The sequence below is a fragment of the Gossypium raimondii genome, chromosome 12 (assembly GCF_025698545.1).
Source record: "Gossypium raimondii isolate GPD5lz chromosome 12, ASM2569854v1, whole genome shotgun sequence".
Taxonomy (NCBI): domain Eukaryota; kingdom Viridiplantae; phylum Streptophyta; class Magnoliopsida; order Malvales; family Malvaceae; genus Gossypium; species Gossypium raimondii.
The window spans coordinates 3,527,277-3,542,904 of record NC_068576.1 but is presented as its reverse complement, the minus strand read 5'-3'; the positions used below and the strand labels follow the sequence as shown (position 1 = coordinate 3,542,904).

The window sequence follows — 15,628 nt, the reverse complement described above, 5'->3', positions numbered from 1 at the left end:
TCTTATATTATAAATCCTAAAGAATATTATAAAAAGTAATTTACATGTTATAAAAGTGTTATAACATATTTATTTATAAAAAGTTATGGCCAAGTACATACATAACTTATTTATGTATCAATGTTATATATTATAAAAATAATATTGTTATTTATAAAAAAATTAATATTTTTATTTATAAAAAAAATGTTATACTTTTTTTTCAATAACTTATTTATAAAAATGTGACACCCTACGCCCAACCCGATCTCCAAATTCGAGTATGGAACGTCACAGGTTGACTCGATTAAAGAACCCGTCTATTAGCTTTTTTGTCTAGAAAAGAACCTTAACCTTTTTTTGCAGATACCCCTTTTTTCCAAAGTGGTACTCCTTTAGTTTAAGTTTACTTATATTTGGAAGCGCAATTTTGAATAAAAGATCCGCTGCATTAAGAGTGCACAGAATAACCCTCTTGCGCCAACTTAAATAACATCAATGAATCATAAATCTTGTTAAGCCATCAAGGCTTCCTTTCAACATTCAAAGTTTCCAAAATATCATTCAATACAGATTAAAAAATTTCAACTTGGTGGTTTCTAATAAGTGATCTAACACCCCTAACAAATACATGTTACCTCAAAAATTAAGAAGGCTCACAAATGGCCGCAGGTTTGGCTGTGTCCCTTCAATCAACACGCTTAACTTAAAAACCTGAAAGGGAGAAGAAATTGGGTAAGTTCATAAGAACTTAGTGAGTTCTGGGAAAAACAATATCACCTTAATTACTATCAGACATTAAGGAAAAGGGAACTCAATTAGTTAACCATGGTTGGCGGATACATTACTATGGCTTACAAATCAACTGGCGGATGATACCACAAATCAACTCAGTTGATTGGCGAACAACGTTGTTTCTATACTCATATAGGAGAATCACAGGCACATCTACTCCGCGAATATGCCACTTATGTGGATTGCCACTTACGAAAAACGGGCTTAGTGTTCATGCTTTCATGCAGCGTGCAATACCCTATGCATTATTTTTTTTCTACGTACTCCTTTCATTGTGTGAGCTTTTTATCCTTGGTTCTTGAAGAACCAAATTTTCTTGTATCTTCAAATCCGCTCATCTAAGCTATATAACAACATCATCTCCGTATCATCCTAACTCCCCTCCTTGTATGAACACATAAGTGTCCTCCCGCAAGGTCCAGTTTTCACCAGCCACGGTTTGCAACAAGTCTTATACCGAAGGCAAATCATATTACCATGTATCTTCTTTATCATTATATACAATACCTCTCCGGTACTTTCTTACACCCATTTGGATATGGAGCTTGTACACCAAGTAAGGAGTATTCTTACTGTATAAATACCAAGTTTTTAAGGCCTGTTTAACCGTAATTAACCATGTATGCATTGATTCTTGGAATGAGACCTCTTTGACACGAATTTAGGAGTAACAAATTAACACAGATACCAGACATAAGGTACAGAGGAACTCACCAGAATGCTTTACTTAGAACTTTATCTACTCTACTAGTTCTTTTCCTTTAGCATTGGAACATTCTCCCGTTTCTTTAGCTAAACAATAAAACAACTTCTTTAATCATCGAAAATAACCAAAAACTTATGATACAACAAGAATCTATAGACTTGCAAACAATTTATGGATAGGAGTTTCCTTCCTACCTAGTATTCAAAGAAATCCTACCAATTCTTTCTTAAGCCAATTTCTATCTATTTGGCAAAACTTAAAGGAAAGTTTAAGAATTTACCAGCAGACAACTAGCACTAACGTTCTCTTATACTTTCATAGTTAACACCCTTGCTAGCAAAGAAGAACTCTCCTGGTTTCTTTGATGATAGCAAAGTCTGGTGGAGAAGATGGATTAGAAAACCTTCTCTTCACTACCATACTATCTTATTTATAGCTAACCCATATCCAAATCCCAATCAGGATTATCTCTAATCATTACTCGTTCTCACACGTTTCCACTAATTAATCACATCCTACGAGGCTCTACAAGTGTCTTAATTATTGACATGTTGCCTCCACTAGGAGGCCAGGTGACTTAAACGTATCCTACAAGCCATCGTACTTACTTAAGTAACAATACTAAAACACAGGTGATGATTTTATTAGCGGGAAAGTTCGCCTAATAAGGCCCTCGCCCTAACTATAATCTCGTTATCGCTCGGACTGACACTCCGCAACGTTGGCGAGGTTCTTCGTAGCAATCCGCCACGAAGTTATCGACCTCATCCGGTCTAAGTTTCGCTACTTCGGTGGTCACCACTGATATAGTCTCCCAAACTAATCCAGTTTGCCAAACTAGGGTGTGAAAAAAAATAATTTTCTAAAGTTATAGAAAAATTATATTATTTATAAGAAGTGTTATGGAAGTTTTGGACAATTTATAAATTTTTTTATAAAGATCATATATTATAAATTTTATATTATTTTTTACTTAATTTACATATTATAAAAATAGATTTAACCTAGCATAAGTTTTTCTCCAAATTAAGTTTATATAAATTTTTATAATTAAAGCTACAAACTATTTGGACTAGACCTTAGCATGGGTTGGGCCAGACCGATGTAAAATTTTAGGCCCATTTCTATGCTCGGACCCGGTCTGACCCAAAAAATGAGCTTAAAATTTTGTCCAAGTCTGGCCCAAATTAAAAATGCTAAATCCAAGCCTGATCCAACTCGTCTGTATTAATTTTTTTATATAAAAACAAATTTAAAAAATATAATATTTTAAATACACTAAAAACATTAAAATAATGTTTTCCAACAAATTGAAAATACATTTAAAAAAAAACTATAATTAAAAAAATACTAAGATAGTTGCAACTTAACAAGCAAGTGCCTCTAAAATAGTAGCAAAATTAACAATAAAACAATAGTTATACAATATCAAAACAATGACAACAAAATAGTAGCAATATAATATCAAAATGGCAACAAAACAACAACAAACAACAATAGAAAAGAAAGTATAAGCTGATTCGAGTCGATCCCGGGCCAAAAAATCCTACCGAGCCCTAGCTCGTTTAAAAAACAACCTGTTTTGTCCAAGCCCATTTTTTGGGCCTACATTTTTGTCGAAACCCTCCCACTTTTCGAGCAGGCATTCGGGCCTAGGTGGGTGGTCCAGCCCATGATCAAATCTAATTTGGACTATAAACTCATATATTATAAGGTTGATGCTAATTATGAAAATAGAAAAGGTTCTCTTGCACGATATCGTGAGGTTTGATACCATTTGAGAAAACGGTGCCAAACACAAACACTATAGACAATTCACAAGCTCTTTAATTTTAAACATTCAAGGTTTCGAAATGTAGTTGATAAGACAATTGTTGTTTTAAAAAACATTTCTCATATTAACATCACCTTAGTATAGCATAAAAATCAAGGTTGAATCGTACTAACATGTTGTATATTTCATAACTACAACTATAGAGGGAATTGAGACGATCCATACTGCATAGAGTACATGGAAGAAAGAGATCTTGATAATTTTAATGATGCGGATTCAAATTCAAATGATGATGAACTTGGTTAAGGACCAACATATAATGATAAGGAGTACATGTTAAATAATAAAGAGGGAATAACCCAATGAACATGCACCATAGCAATTAGATAAAATTGAATATGATATTTACTTTTCTTGTTATTTTATTAGTTATCATATTATCAACTATTTTTTATACTAACATAACATATAATTTTTGCTACTTGTTTAAAAAAAGTATCTTAAAAATTATTTTATCATACTAATAATTTTATAGTAATTAATATTTTAAAAATATAAATACTATAACTTTGTAATTACAACTTTTACTATCAAACATTATATGAGAAATTACGATATAATTACACTATATTAATCAAACACGACTAAAGAAATATAATTCTTCGTAATTACAAAAACTACCTTAATAATTAGTATACTAATAATTACACTTTCATCTAATTAATCTACTCTAAATATATTATAAAAAGAATAAATAATCAAGGGAAGCAGGGGTGGTACCAAGCTACTTTTCTTACTGGAAAACCTGCCTAATCTATGACTAGTCACACGACACGGTTTCAAAATTGAAACACGTAATTCATGCGCCCGTCTATGGCGGCTACAATTCAAAAGTTCGATCTCATATTTCAACTCATCTTCTTCCAACAACGAAACTCTAGCAAATCAAACAAAATCCTGGAAAACCCAAATTCAGAAGCGAAAACAAGATATCTATTTTCTTTCATTTTGGGAATTAATCAAGAAAATGGAGACGGTGATGGAAGATGAAGAGTACAATTACAGAGAAGTAAATTTGCCTTCGCTGATCCCAGTAGTCCCAGAGCCAGCACTAGAGAGGGAAACAGGGGAGAGAAGGAGAGGCCGAGATATACTCATTGCTATTGATCACGGTCCCAAGAGCAAACACGCCTTTGATTGGGCTCTTATTCACTTCCTCAGGCTTGCTGATACCATCCATCTTGTCCATGCTGTTTCCAGTTATAACTTATGTCATGGAAAATAATCGATTTCTAGATTATTATCTTACTTATTTCTCAAATTCCTTTCTGGGTTTTTTTCTTTATAGGTGTCAGAAACGATGTGGTTTATGAAACTAGTCAAGCTCTTATGGAGAAGTTAGCTGTCGAGGCTTTTGAGGTTGCCATGGTTAGTTCTTCATCTTTTATTATCATTTGCTCATTAGTATGGAATTGTTATTGCGAGATCATTATGTCTGTTGTGTGGACATTTTAACTTAGGTTGATTATTGAGCCATCCATCGTTGTGTCTATTATTTCCATAGATGAGTACATTGATATATTCGGATTTCTGACAATTTCCATGGAATCAGTTGTAATATCTACATATGTTTAGGTGCATAATGCAAAATAGAGGTTGGTTAGTTTCATTTCTAGAACTTTTAATAGCATTTATAGGGTACGTCCAAACTTCAAATATAAATCAACAACATTGACCAACTAAAATCTTGAACCATGATTTGATCTTCTATTTGCACCTAAAGTTTTAAATTGATCAATGTCAGTGTCGTCAATGGTGCAAGGAATAAACCCTCCAAGGCGCAAAAAGTGCATGTCTTTTTTTTTTGGTATACATGTATAAAAGAACCCTCGTTGGTCCATAGCCTTTCGAATATTCTGTCAAATGTCAAGATGGTTCACTGTTTTAGCTATTTAAAGGTTTAAGATGATCAATATGAACAGATTGTTTTTAATTTTTAAACGGGATATGCTAGTTAGAGTACACAATTATCTGTTGGTTTTGGCATTTATACATTATAATTGAATTAATCCTTAGGGTAGTGTTTCCTTTGCATGCCCCTAGTTCCGATATAGCTTTGAGAGTCAAAATTATTTGGTGTTTGGATTTTCAGAAATTTATAGTTTCTTCGAATTAGGTGAGGACTCAAGCTCGAATAGTTGAAGGGGATGCCGGTAAGGTAATTTGCAAGGAAGCAGAGAGGTTGAAGCCAGCAGCAGTGGTTATGGGAACTCGTGGTAGAAGCTTAATTCAAAGGTCTGATTTAATCCTCAATTTCATGTTACATCTTTCTATATAGATGCTGGTGCTTGTTTTACTTTGCCATATGTTGCTACGGTTCTTCACTTTTCTGAATGTTCTTATGTTTAACACCTGTGTTGGACGTATATCTACACATGAGTATGTGGCTATGCCTTAAAATATCCTCCAAATACATGGAAAAACTAAATGACTCCATTATTCCTTGCTCTTCTCTCATCATATTCATACCTTTGCAGTGTATTTCAAGGAAGTGTAAGCGAGTATTGCTTCCACAACTGCAAATCCGCACCCGTCATAATCGTACCTGGGAAAGGTACTAACCCTAATCAATAGAGTCCACTAGTTCTATTTCATTTGTATTCCTTGGAAACTTTGAATGATTCACACATTCTGTTTTTATAACTCGGCAGAAGCTGGAGATGAATCACTGATATAGTGGCAAAGGCAATGGTTAACTTGAGAAACCATTAGTCATGGAATCGATTTGTTTGCTTGTAGCACTGTATGTAAATATAGATTGCTTGGTTGTTTATTTGAATGTTTGCATGTTATGGCTGTGTTGCTTCAGAACCTCTTATCCAGTGTTACCATACGATATATTGTGTGTAATTTTATCGGTATTTGGTATTTCAATTTTTATTTCCCGAATTTATGCATCGGAAGTTGTCGTTGAGAATTACCGACCACCTGAACCGGACTTAAACAGCTAACTTAGCTTTCACAGCAAATTCATATTTCTACAATGGCAATCTAAGACTAAAGTTGCCTTGACTGTATCTGATATTTATCTTTGCCTAGTCTAAACTTTCAACTTTGCAATATACATTCATTCAATTAGGCCCTATATCTGCATTGTTACAAAAAACAGAAGAAGAAGCTATTTTCTAAAAATCTAAGCAGATTCAGTGATATTAAAGAAAACATCACTTTCAAAAAAGCTTCAATTATGTATGAAACTTGTGTGGAGTGAGAGGCTGTGATTGGTTGATAAAGGTGTCCCAGAGTTGAAGCAACTTATTGTGAACACAGATTGAGGGTTCATATCTCATGGTCCTACCATTAATATTCCTTTTTCAAAATCTGAAATGTTTTCAGTTCCTTTTTACACATATTACTAATACAAGATTCAAAGGGTGTAATGTTGATGTTGGTGAGGAATCTTGTTCAACATAAAGACACAAGAACTGGGTTTATAGTTGATCCAAACATGAAATAGCCCAAAACCCAAGAGGGGTGGATTTTTATTTCCTTGGAAGTGCAGTTTAAAGGAAAAAAAGAAAAAATGGGTCCCAAGAAAGTGAAAAGGCAATCTATCATATTTCACCATCAACATATAACAAAGAGAATCAAAGGGATCTTGGCAGTGGATGAGATGAGGTCCACCCCCTTTCGCTATTTAACTTAAGGCTTGAAAATGAAGGAAAGGGTGAGGAGGCTATTCTGTGACTCTCAAACAACAAGTAGATGCCAATGCCCGCCCTTCTATGGTCCCCCGCCTACTCCTAATGCCCTTCTTTTTAATTGCAACACTGATTATAATTTTTCCCACCTCTGTCTATAATTCTACCTAATTTTCAGAAGCTTTTGCTTTGCTTGGCTTGTAGTAATTCATTTGCATCCTAACATGAAACTTGAAAATAAATTTGGTGTTGTTGCTGCACGAAGTAATGGATTGGAAGGTAACGAATTACAAATGCCCCTGCCATGATCAAAAGTGTGTCCTCCAACAAATAGTATGTTGTTTCATTCTTTTTTAATCAAATATTTGTGTCTAACAATCGTGTTTAATGTATATTCAAGGTCAAATTATATTATTAGATGTACTTTTTTGTAATACACGTATTTTAATTTGATCAATTTTAGTTCATGTACTTTTTGAATTTTGAAATTTTGATTTTGACCCAGCAATAGCAATTAAATCTCTTTGGTTAAATTCTACCATTAATCATGTATTATGTGTAAAGTTGTAAATTTAGTCTATATTCTCTAGATCATTCTCTTTTCTTTTTAAAAAAAATTTAAAATCTTATATAAATAGGGAAACGAGAATAATAATAAACTGAGAAACATCTAAATCCCAAGCCAATAGGCATACTCGTGCACCCAACCCTATGTCCAACTACATTGTTCTTATTTGTTATATATTTTTCAAATTTCAAAATTTCAATCTTAATGCAAACAATGGCCTGAAATCTATCAATTGATTTTTTGTGAGTAATATGTGAAAATAGTAAGTTACATGACATTACACAAACAATTATATATTTGCCACTTCAAAATTTAAAATAGCATAATTTAACTAAATGAATTTAATAGCTTTGATTAGAACTAAAAGGGTTAAAATTCTAAAAATACAAAGACTTAAACTAATCAAATTAAAGAATAAAACCGTAACTTACATGTAATATATATGGATTGATAACAAAATTTAACCTATATTCAAACATGAAAATTAAGGGTATGACCAGGCTCGGTCCTGGGAGTTGTTTGAGAGTGCAGTCGCCGAGGGCCCAGGGCTGAAAGGGCCCAAAAAAATTTATTTTTTCAGCTTTTAACGTGGGAATTTTTTCTGAAACCCCAAATGCATTACATTTTTCACCATAAATGTATTACATTTTATAACTATTTTAAAAGGGAAACTATTTATTGTTTTGTCTAGGGCCCAAAAATATCAAGAACGGGTCTAGATATGACCCTTAAACGTCTTCCATATATATATATAACACAACTAGGGTGTAAATAATATAGAGATAAAAATTATAAAAACTATAAACTATAATTGTTGGCTGAGGTTGTAGTAATGTGTAAAATTACAAATTCAAATGTGGAAAAGCATTCATTCAAATATAAGGAGATAAAAAGGGGGGATGAAGTTGGAAATAGCAATGATACCAGCAGTTAATGTTCATCTACAATTTGACAATGATGCTAGGGGAGTTTAGATATAAATAAAATTGACAATGAAGTTGCCCCCTTTTGTTGCTTTGATCACCCACACGACACCAGCAGTTTAATGTTCATCTACAATTTGCATTACATATTTCTCCACATTTATCCATTTTTATGTCAAACTTTTAGGTTTTATTTTATTGCTTTGTTGCTGTGCGCGGGTTTTAATAAGACGGTTGAGTTGGCGTTGTTAACATTAACTCAATTATAAATTTATTAAAATATTATTTCATATACAAATTAAATTATATTTTTATAAATATGGATTTGACATTTTTATACTTGTTGATGTTCATAGATGTTATGATCACACACGGTTGCCAAAGGATTGAATGAATCAAAGGTAAATTTGAGGCCGTAATTTTGATGCAATTATGCACTAATTATCAGTGTCTCAATCAAATATATTACATACTATTATTATGTCTGAAAAGAGTAGGAAGATGGTCCAGTAGTAGGTTCGATGTCCGCTGTCTTTGATGCTGGACTGCTTCAAGTTGTCACCTATGGTTCTTCCAACAACGGAACAACTTGTGCCACTGGGACTAATCTATGCATTTCCCCTCAACATCACCAAATTTTGTGGTGTTTCTTGCATTATCAACTATAGTGTTAATGAGGCAGTGAAACTTCAAATAAACTGTGTGATTATTAAAAAATGGTGGCCAATTTTGCACTTATCCATATCAACTTTACCCATCTTATAGCACATCCAGTGTAACCATATGGAAAAAAACTAGTAACATAGCTATCAAAGTTGACCCCCCGGTCATTTGGTCCCCTCCATCCCATCAACCTTTCATTGTAACCTTAAATGCAATTTGAACAAGAGGAAGATTTGAAGTTAATCAGTATTGATCTTATTCATACTGTTTTCAAGTATACGTACAAACATATATACCATATATATACTTAAAAGAAGCAAAAAAGGGGGGGTGAAAAGAATATCGATCAAAGGCATCTGGAATTAACTCGATCATCAATGAATCATCAACTCGTATTCTGATTCACATCTCCATCTTTAGATGGCTAGCTTCAATGGAACCTGCAGCTATCAAAATAAGATGGACCAGATAAGGTTTGTATGTTTTGATTCACATCTCTAGAGGACCTACTCCTATCTTTTCATGCTTGCCAGTTCAATCCTTACAACTATCCGACATAAAATGCAAATAAACACTGTTATGTTTCTCCTTTATTTAAGACAATGATATGATAGTTCTAATTGTATGTTTAGCTTGACACAGGGCCCCCAATTTTGCCTTTCCAAGCCATGTGGTGTTACAGTAGATGCACATTTAGTAGATCAAAACTGTGTTACTCGGACTCGAGTATATGTTAAAAAAAAATTTCCACATATTTGGAGGGTTATATTTTATACCAATGTCCAAAATACATCACGATACGGATGCTTCAAGGAAAATGAAGACGTCGGGTCAAAATGTTGTTTACTCTTACCCATATGAACAAGCAAATGGGATACAGTGCTCATTGAATATAATTTATTATTGTGAAAATGATAGAAAGCTTCTATAAAAGTAACTTTCTTCATTTAAATCATATGCATATATAGGCAACTGCTCTTAATTTGCGAAAAAAAGTCATTTAACAACTGTGGGGTTCACTTATGCGTCTAGCAAATGTAGTCAAAACTTCTGCACTGAAAAATCACCAAGGACATGTTAGCGTTTTATGTACCTGCAAATGGTTGAGATGGGAAGGGTGTTGTTGATCTTCCATGTTCGAATGCCACATTGTAAACGTTTTGCAATTCAACGTCCCATGTTGGTGAGGGCTGAATTTGCTGCATTGCAGAGTGTTGTTCTATAATGAGAAAGATGGCGAACACTAGTGTGAAAGAAAAGAGTAAAAAGGAGGCAATCAGAAAATTACAGTGAAACAGGATGTATCCAGAAATGATGCGTCCGGGATTGTCGATTCGGGAGCACTAATGGTTCTCCAAAGAGCAATGTCGGGAGAGTTCAATCCCATTTCAACTCCAGAACAAGCAACCACTTGTTGAACTGGATTGAAGTGAAGATAAGAAGGATTTGCCATTTCTGATGACATCCCAACTGTTGGGAAATTAGTCATACAAGGAGGAAATACCTGTTGAGAACAAACAATTCAAACATTAGGAACAAAAATAAATTAACAATAATGAATTAAAAAAGAGAAATATTCTAGATTTTGCCTTACATCTTTGGCAAAAAGATTGTCAATGTCGAAATCAAGCCTGGGATTTACAGCAGCTAGTTTCATGGATAGGAACTGCAGATTATGAACAATTAAGACACTGGATGACACAAAATATATGAAGAAAATGAAGATTGTAAAGGTTTTTACCTCAACTTGTCGTTGAAGAGATTGAACATAATTGATTATTTCATCAAGCATTCCAGCTTTCCCAGTGATTTTATTACACCCTGGAACTAAATCTTGCAGATATTTCATTCTTTCACTGATCTTTTCCCTTCTAACCTACAAAATGAAAACATAAACCAAACGAATTAAGACATCATTCTATATTCAAAACATACAAACATATATACACACACACAAATTTCCTACTCACTCTCTCAGCTAAGCTATGGCTATCAGTGGCTTGGCCACGACGCGCCCTGACGTGAATATAATCAGGCTTTTGAACCTCAGTGAGCTTTGAATTCTCCTTGGAAGTATCAGCAGAAGGTTCCTGCTTGGTGCTGCTTTTGTTGGTGTTGGGTGGTCCTGTAATTTTTGACTCTTCCGCTTCTTCTCCACAGGCTTTGGTCTTCTTAGAGTCATCATCCGCAGCAACCTACATACATATCAAAAAACACCAACTCCATTTAATGATTTTTGGCCTGGTTTTTGCCAAATTTTGGTTCTTTGGCACAAGAGACAAGATCCCAAAACAGAACATTTTGTATAAAACAAGAGAGGTGTAGACACAACAGGACATGAACCTTTGAATTATGTAACTTGTCAGCTTTCCTTTTCTTGGAGCTTTCTCTTGCAACGGCTGAACCCATGTTCTCAGAGACAATCGACTCTTTGCCCTTGACCTCCATCGCCTCTTTGGCTATAGTCGCCGCCACAGCTGGAGGGCAGCTAAAAGTCCTAGAAATGGCGTAATTCATATCAAAACTCGGTCCATTACTGTAGCCGCATGGCCCAAACCCCATGCCAGCCATGTCAACCTTCCCCAACTCAGGCCAGGATGTCTCCAAGCTAGGGTCAGGCTTCACTTGCCGAGTCATCACCAAGTCATCCAACACCGACTCATCGCTTATTAAATCACCCTGAAAGCCATGAACATGGGTGCTGGTTTGGGTCGAAAACACCCCACTTAATTCGCTGAAATAGCTTTCTTGTTGCCATTTCACGCTTGCTCTTTGTCTATCCAGCACTGTCAATGTCTCTGCTAATGCTCTATTCATGTCAAAATCTCAAGATAAGCCAAAATCAAACAACAAAGGGAAGTGAAAGATCAAAATCAAAGAATAGTGTTTAAGATGAAGAAGGATTAGGCAGGTTCACTATACGACTTCCAAGGCTAACACGAGATCATTGTGAGGTATAGTACCATATATCACTAGGTGATGTACTCTTGAAAATATGTTGTTCTTTTTCTTTTTTATGAAATCTTTTGCTACTTTTGGGAACAGTGAGTTTTAACGGGCAGGGGGAGGAGGGAGGGTGAGGTATATATATAGGGGAAACTAAAGTAGAAATACAAGGCAAAAGATATAAGCAGTATTTTTATTTAGGCATAATGTCTTTTTTGGCCCTTCAAGTTTTAAAATAATCATTTTAGTCATTCATTTCATTTTTTGTCTCTTTCAATTTTTGAACTTGCATTTTTTGTCAAATCACTTCAAAATGGATGGAAAAGTTGACATGTCATCCATGTGGCAATCCATATGTATGTAGCGTCAACAAAGTTAAAAAATGTTTAACTTTTTCATTTATTTTAGAGTGATTTGACAAAAAACGTAAATTTAATAGTTAAAAAGGTAATAATTTTTTTAAAAAAAGCTAAAAAACATTTTTGTAAAGTTGGAGCACAAAAAAATCATTATGACTTTTATTTAAATTAAATTATGTATACATCAATTATTTAGGTCAAAAATTATATAATACATTATTCTTTTAAATATATATATATATATATATATCTTTCCATGGTATTTTTAAAAGGAAAATATTTTTATAAAGGTGGTAGCCTTTGAAGAGAATGGTTTTCTTTTGGGTAAATTGTCAAAATAGTCACTTTTGTTTACCTCAGGTTACGTTTTAGTCACTTATGTTATCGCGTTGTAACATTTTAGTCACTGAGCCGTTAATTGTCGTTAATAATGTAACAGTAAGCTGACATGGCACGTTAAATCATCATTTCAAATAAACATTTTAGGTTAATTTATACAATCAGTCCACATATCTTTTTCATTTTGAGCAATTTAACTTTTTTTCTTTTATGTTCTTTTAACTTTTCTTTTTTTTTCTTTATTTTCCATTCCCCTCTTCTTCTTCCTATGTTTTTCTCCCTTCTCTATTTCTTTTAAAGTAGTTTTCTATGTTTTCAATTTGTTAAAACTAGTCCTTATACTTTAATTTTGTTAAAACAATTTACTTTTTTTTCTTGTGAGACGAGCTTGTGGACTAGTTTTAACAAATAGAAAACATAGAAAAATTACGCTAAAAGAAATGAAGAAGGAAGGAAAACAGAGGGAGAAGCAGAAGTGAATGGAAAATAAAGAAAAAAAGAAAGAAAGAAAATTAAAAGAACAAAAAGGAAAAAAAATTAAATTGTTCAAAATGAAAAAATATAAGGACCAATTATAGAATTTAACCTAAAATTTTCGTCTAAAATGATGATTTAACATGTCAGCTACTTGAATGAATGTATTTGATCTGATGTGAGACAAAGAACCTTAACACATGTTTTTTTAATGATTTAGGCTTTCTACCTACATGAACCAATGTATTTGGTACCTTTTGTTGAAAAACATGGAGCGTTTTTTATGCAATGAAATGATATAGTGCTAGAAGATGTAGCTCTATCGATAGGCTTTCCAATTGACAGAAGAGCACCATTGAGCGATACATTCCCTAAAAGTCATTTCCCCACCTGATGCAAATGAGATTGAAATCGATCGATATACCATGACTTACATTCTCTACTTGATTGAACAAACGTTGATGCTAAACTTATATTTCCCGCTGTTGGGCGACACCGATTTAACAAAGACATGCAAATAAAGGAAAACAGTTCCGACATTTCTCTATCAAATGCTTTGCAAGGTGTCCTAAAGTTGTTGACATGTTATCTACTTCTACAAGCGTGGGGCTATGGTCAGCATAAATCCTTTGAGTCATACGCTTTTCCTTTTACGAAAAGGTGAAAATCTAATCATAGTTAATATATTATGTTATGTTATAGAATATAGTGCATTATAAATGTGTATTGATGAAGGCAATCATTTAGATCATACCATATATAAAAATTATAAAAATACAAATACAAATATATAAAAAAAATTTAAAAAGTAAAAATATATACAAAATAATGAATTTTAACAACAAATAGGTAGGGGTGTTCAAATCTCGATTAAAACCGAATTAACTAACCGAACAGATCTAATTTGGTTAATCGGTTGGTGGCCAAACTTAGTTCGATCAGAGGTTGGTTAATGGTTTTTAGGAATTTCGGTTATTAGTTAATTCGGTTCAAAATCAGATAATTAATTGAATTAACCGAACTTAATAATTAATATTATGTGTTAATAATTTCAAGACTTATGTAGTGTTTCAAGACATAAATGCCAATTAATTTGATTAACTTTCAAGACAAAAACATATATTTCGGTTAATTTTAATGTATTTTTATATGTTTTATACTTGTTTTAAATAAAAGACAAAAACATATAAATTTTAGCGAATTAACCAAAATATTTCAATTCGATTAATTTTCGTTAAAAAATTCAATTTGATTAACAGTTAAAAGTTATACAATTCGATTAATTTGACTAATAATATTTTGATTCGATTAATAACCGAAATCAACATTTTAACACCTCTACAAATAAGAAAGGTAAAAGATTCAACATGAGATTAGGGAAAGCCGTTTTCTTTTTTCTTACAATTTGATCAAGGTATTGTCGGTATGTGAATATATAAAAATAGTTCACAAAAGTTCCAAACTGCCTTGCGATTTTGGAGTCTAAGAAACTCTAATAATAGTATACTTAATAATTTCTCATATATATAGAAGAGATTTATCATCTATATAAATTATAGCGCTTCAAACTTTAGTACCAAAAGTCCAATTATTTTTACATTTTATATTCTATAATCTATAATATTAATAAAATTATTAATTGAGTTGGTACCATGAGTTAACTGGGTAATAATTTAGCTAAAATTGATTACTATATTTTTATTAAATTATTATGATTATTATTTTGATAAAAAATATTGATTTTTCTTTAGAAAAGCTAAAAGACTTTAAAACCCTTAAATCTTTTTTAGCAAAAAATTATCACTGCTTTTATTCTTTATTGCTTTTATATTATTTTTATGAAAGATTATTATATAGTTTATTCATAATGATTTCTTTAATTCAATTGGGTTCAAGTCGCGTTAGTAGCATTGGTTGTTCGGTTTTACCTTATTATTGTAATTCACCAAAAAAATAGAAAATCGTTGTGTTACTTATTCATTTTTAAAAAATATCAATTAAAATACGTGACAATTTTTAATAACACTTAAACAATTAAAAGGCTTTATAAATAAATATTTGATCTTTTATACAAATAAATAAGGTTAAAGTACTAAATAAGCCCTAATTCGAAAATTAATTAGGCCCTAATTGAAAAGTGTAACCAATTCAACTCTTAATCCAAAAATAACAATCAATTGGGCCCTCTAAATTGACAATAAATTTAAATTTTTTTATAACATTAAAAATTTTTAACAACTTATATATATTATAATTTTCTAAAAAATCATAACATTTTAGTAATTTCTAATAATTTTTTAAAAACTTTTAAATTAAAATTACTACTATTTTTTGTTTTTTCACGCATGCTGCACTACATCATACCGTAAACCATCATTATCAACATACTCGTCAACCAAAA

The 15,628-nt window shown here is 32.5% G+C and overlaps 2 protein-coding genes across 3 annotated transcripts; one reads left to right on the top strand and one right to left on the bottom strand.

Moving 5' to 3' along the window:
* Positions 1-4,054: 4,054 nt before the first annotated feature.
* Positions 4,055-6,211, top strand: LOC105762864 (uncharacterized). Its single transcript, XM_012580806.2, has 5 exons — positions 4,055-4,513; positions 4,603-4,682; positions 5,431-5,549; positions 5,792-5,868; positions 5,966-6,211. Exons 1-5 carry the CDS (start codon positions 4,282-4,284, stop codon positions 5,989-5,991), a joined length of 534 nt encoding a protein of 177 aa, XP_012436260.1. The 5' UTR covers positions 4,055-4,281; the 3' UTR covers positions 5,992-6,211.
* A 3,130-nt stretch (positions 6,212-9,341) lies between these two features.
* LOC105762863 (transcription factor HBI1) lies at positions 9,342-12,183 on the bottom strand. Of its 2 annotated transcripts, none has more exons than XM_012580801.2 (7): positions 11,453-12,183; positions 11,080-11,304; positions 10,851-10,985; positions 10,704-10,775; positions 10,398-10,613; positions 10,203-10,308; positions 9,342-9,555 (listed from the first exon to the last, which is right to left on the bottom strand). In XM_012580801.2, exons 1-7 carry the CDS (start codon positions 11,924-11,926, stop codon positions 9,512-9,514), a joined length of 1,272 nt encoding a protein of 423 aa, XP_012436255.1. In that variant the 5' UTR covers positions 11,927-12,183; the 3' UTR covers positions 9,342-9,511. The 2 variants fall into 2 exon arrangements, with proteins under 2 accessions (XP_012436255.1, XP_012436257.1); XM_012580803.2 differs by having other exon boundaries at positions 9,342-9,549.
* Between the last annotated feature and the right edge of the window lie 3,445 nt (positions 12,184-15,628).

Bases quoted from the DNA above. Each gene is read 5' to 3' on its own strand.
- LOC105762863 (XM_012580801.2), bottom strand. From the start codon at position 11,926: ATGAATAGAGCATTAGCAGAGACATTGACAGTGCTGGATAGACAAAGA. The intron at 11,305-11,452 runs GTTCATGTCCTG...ATATGTATGTAG, and splicing joins ACAAGTTACATAATTCAAAG to GTTGCTGCGGATGATGACTC. The intron at 10,309-10,397 runs GTAATTTTCTGA...TCTGCAATGCAG, and splicing joins TGGATACATCCTGTTTCACT to CAAATTCAGCCCTCACCAAC.
- LOC105762864 (XM_012580806.2), top strand. From the start codon at position 4,282: ATGGAGACGGTGATGGAAGATGAAGAGTACAATTACAGAGAAGTAAAT. The intron at 5,550-5,791 runs GTCTGATTTAAT...ATACCTTTGCAG, and splicing joins GGTAGAAGCTTAATTCAAAG to TGTATTTCAAGGAAGTGTAA. The intron at 5,869-5,965 runs GTACTAACCCTA...ATAACTCGGCAG, and splicing joins CATAATCGTACCTGGGAAAG to AAGCTGGAGATGAATCACTG.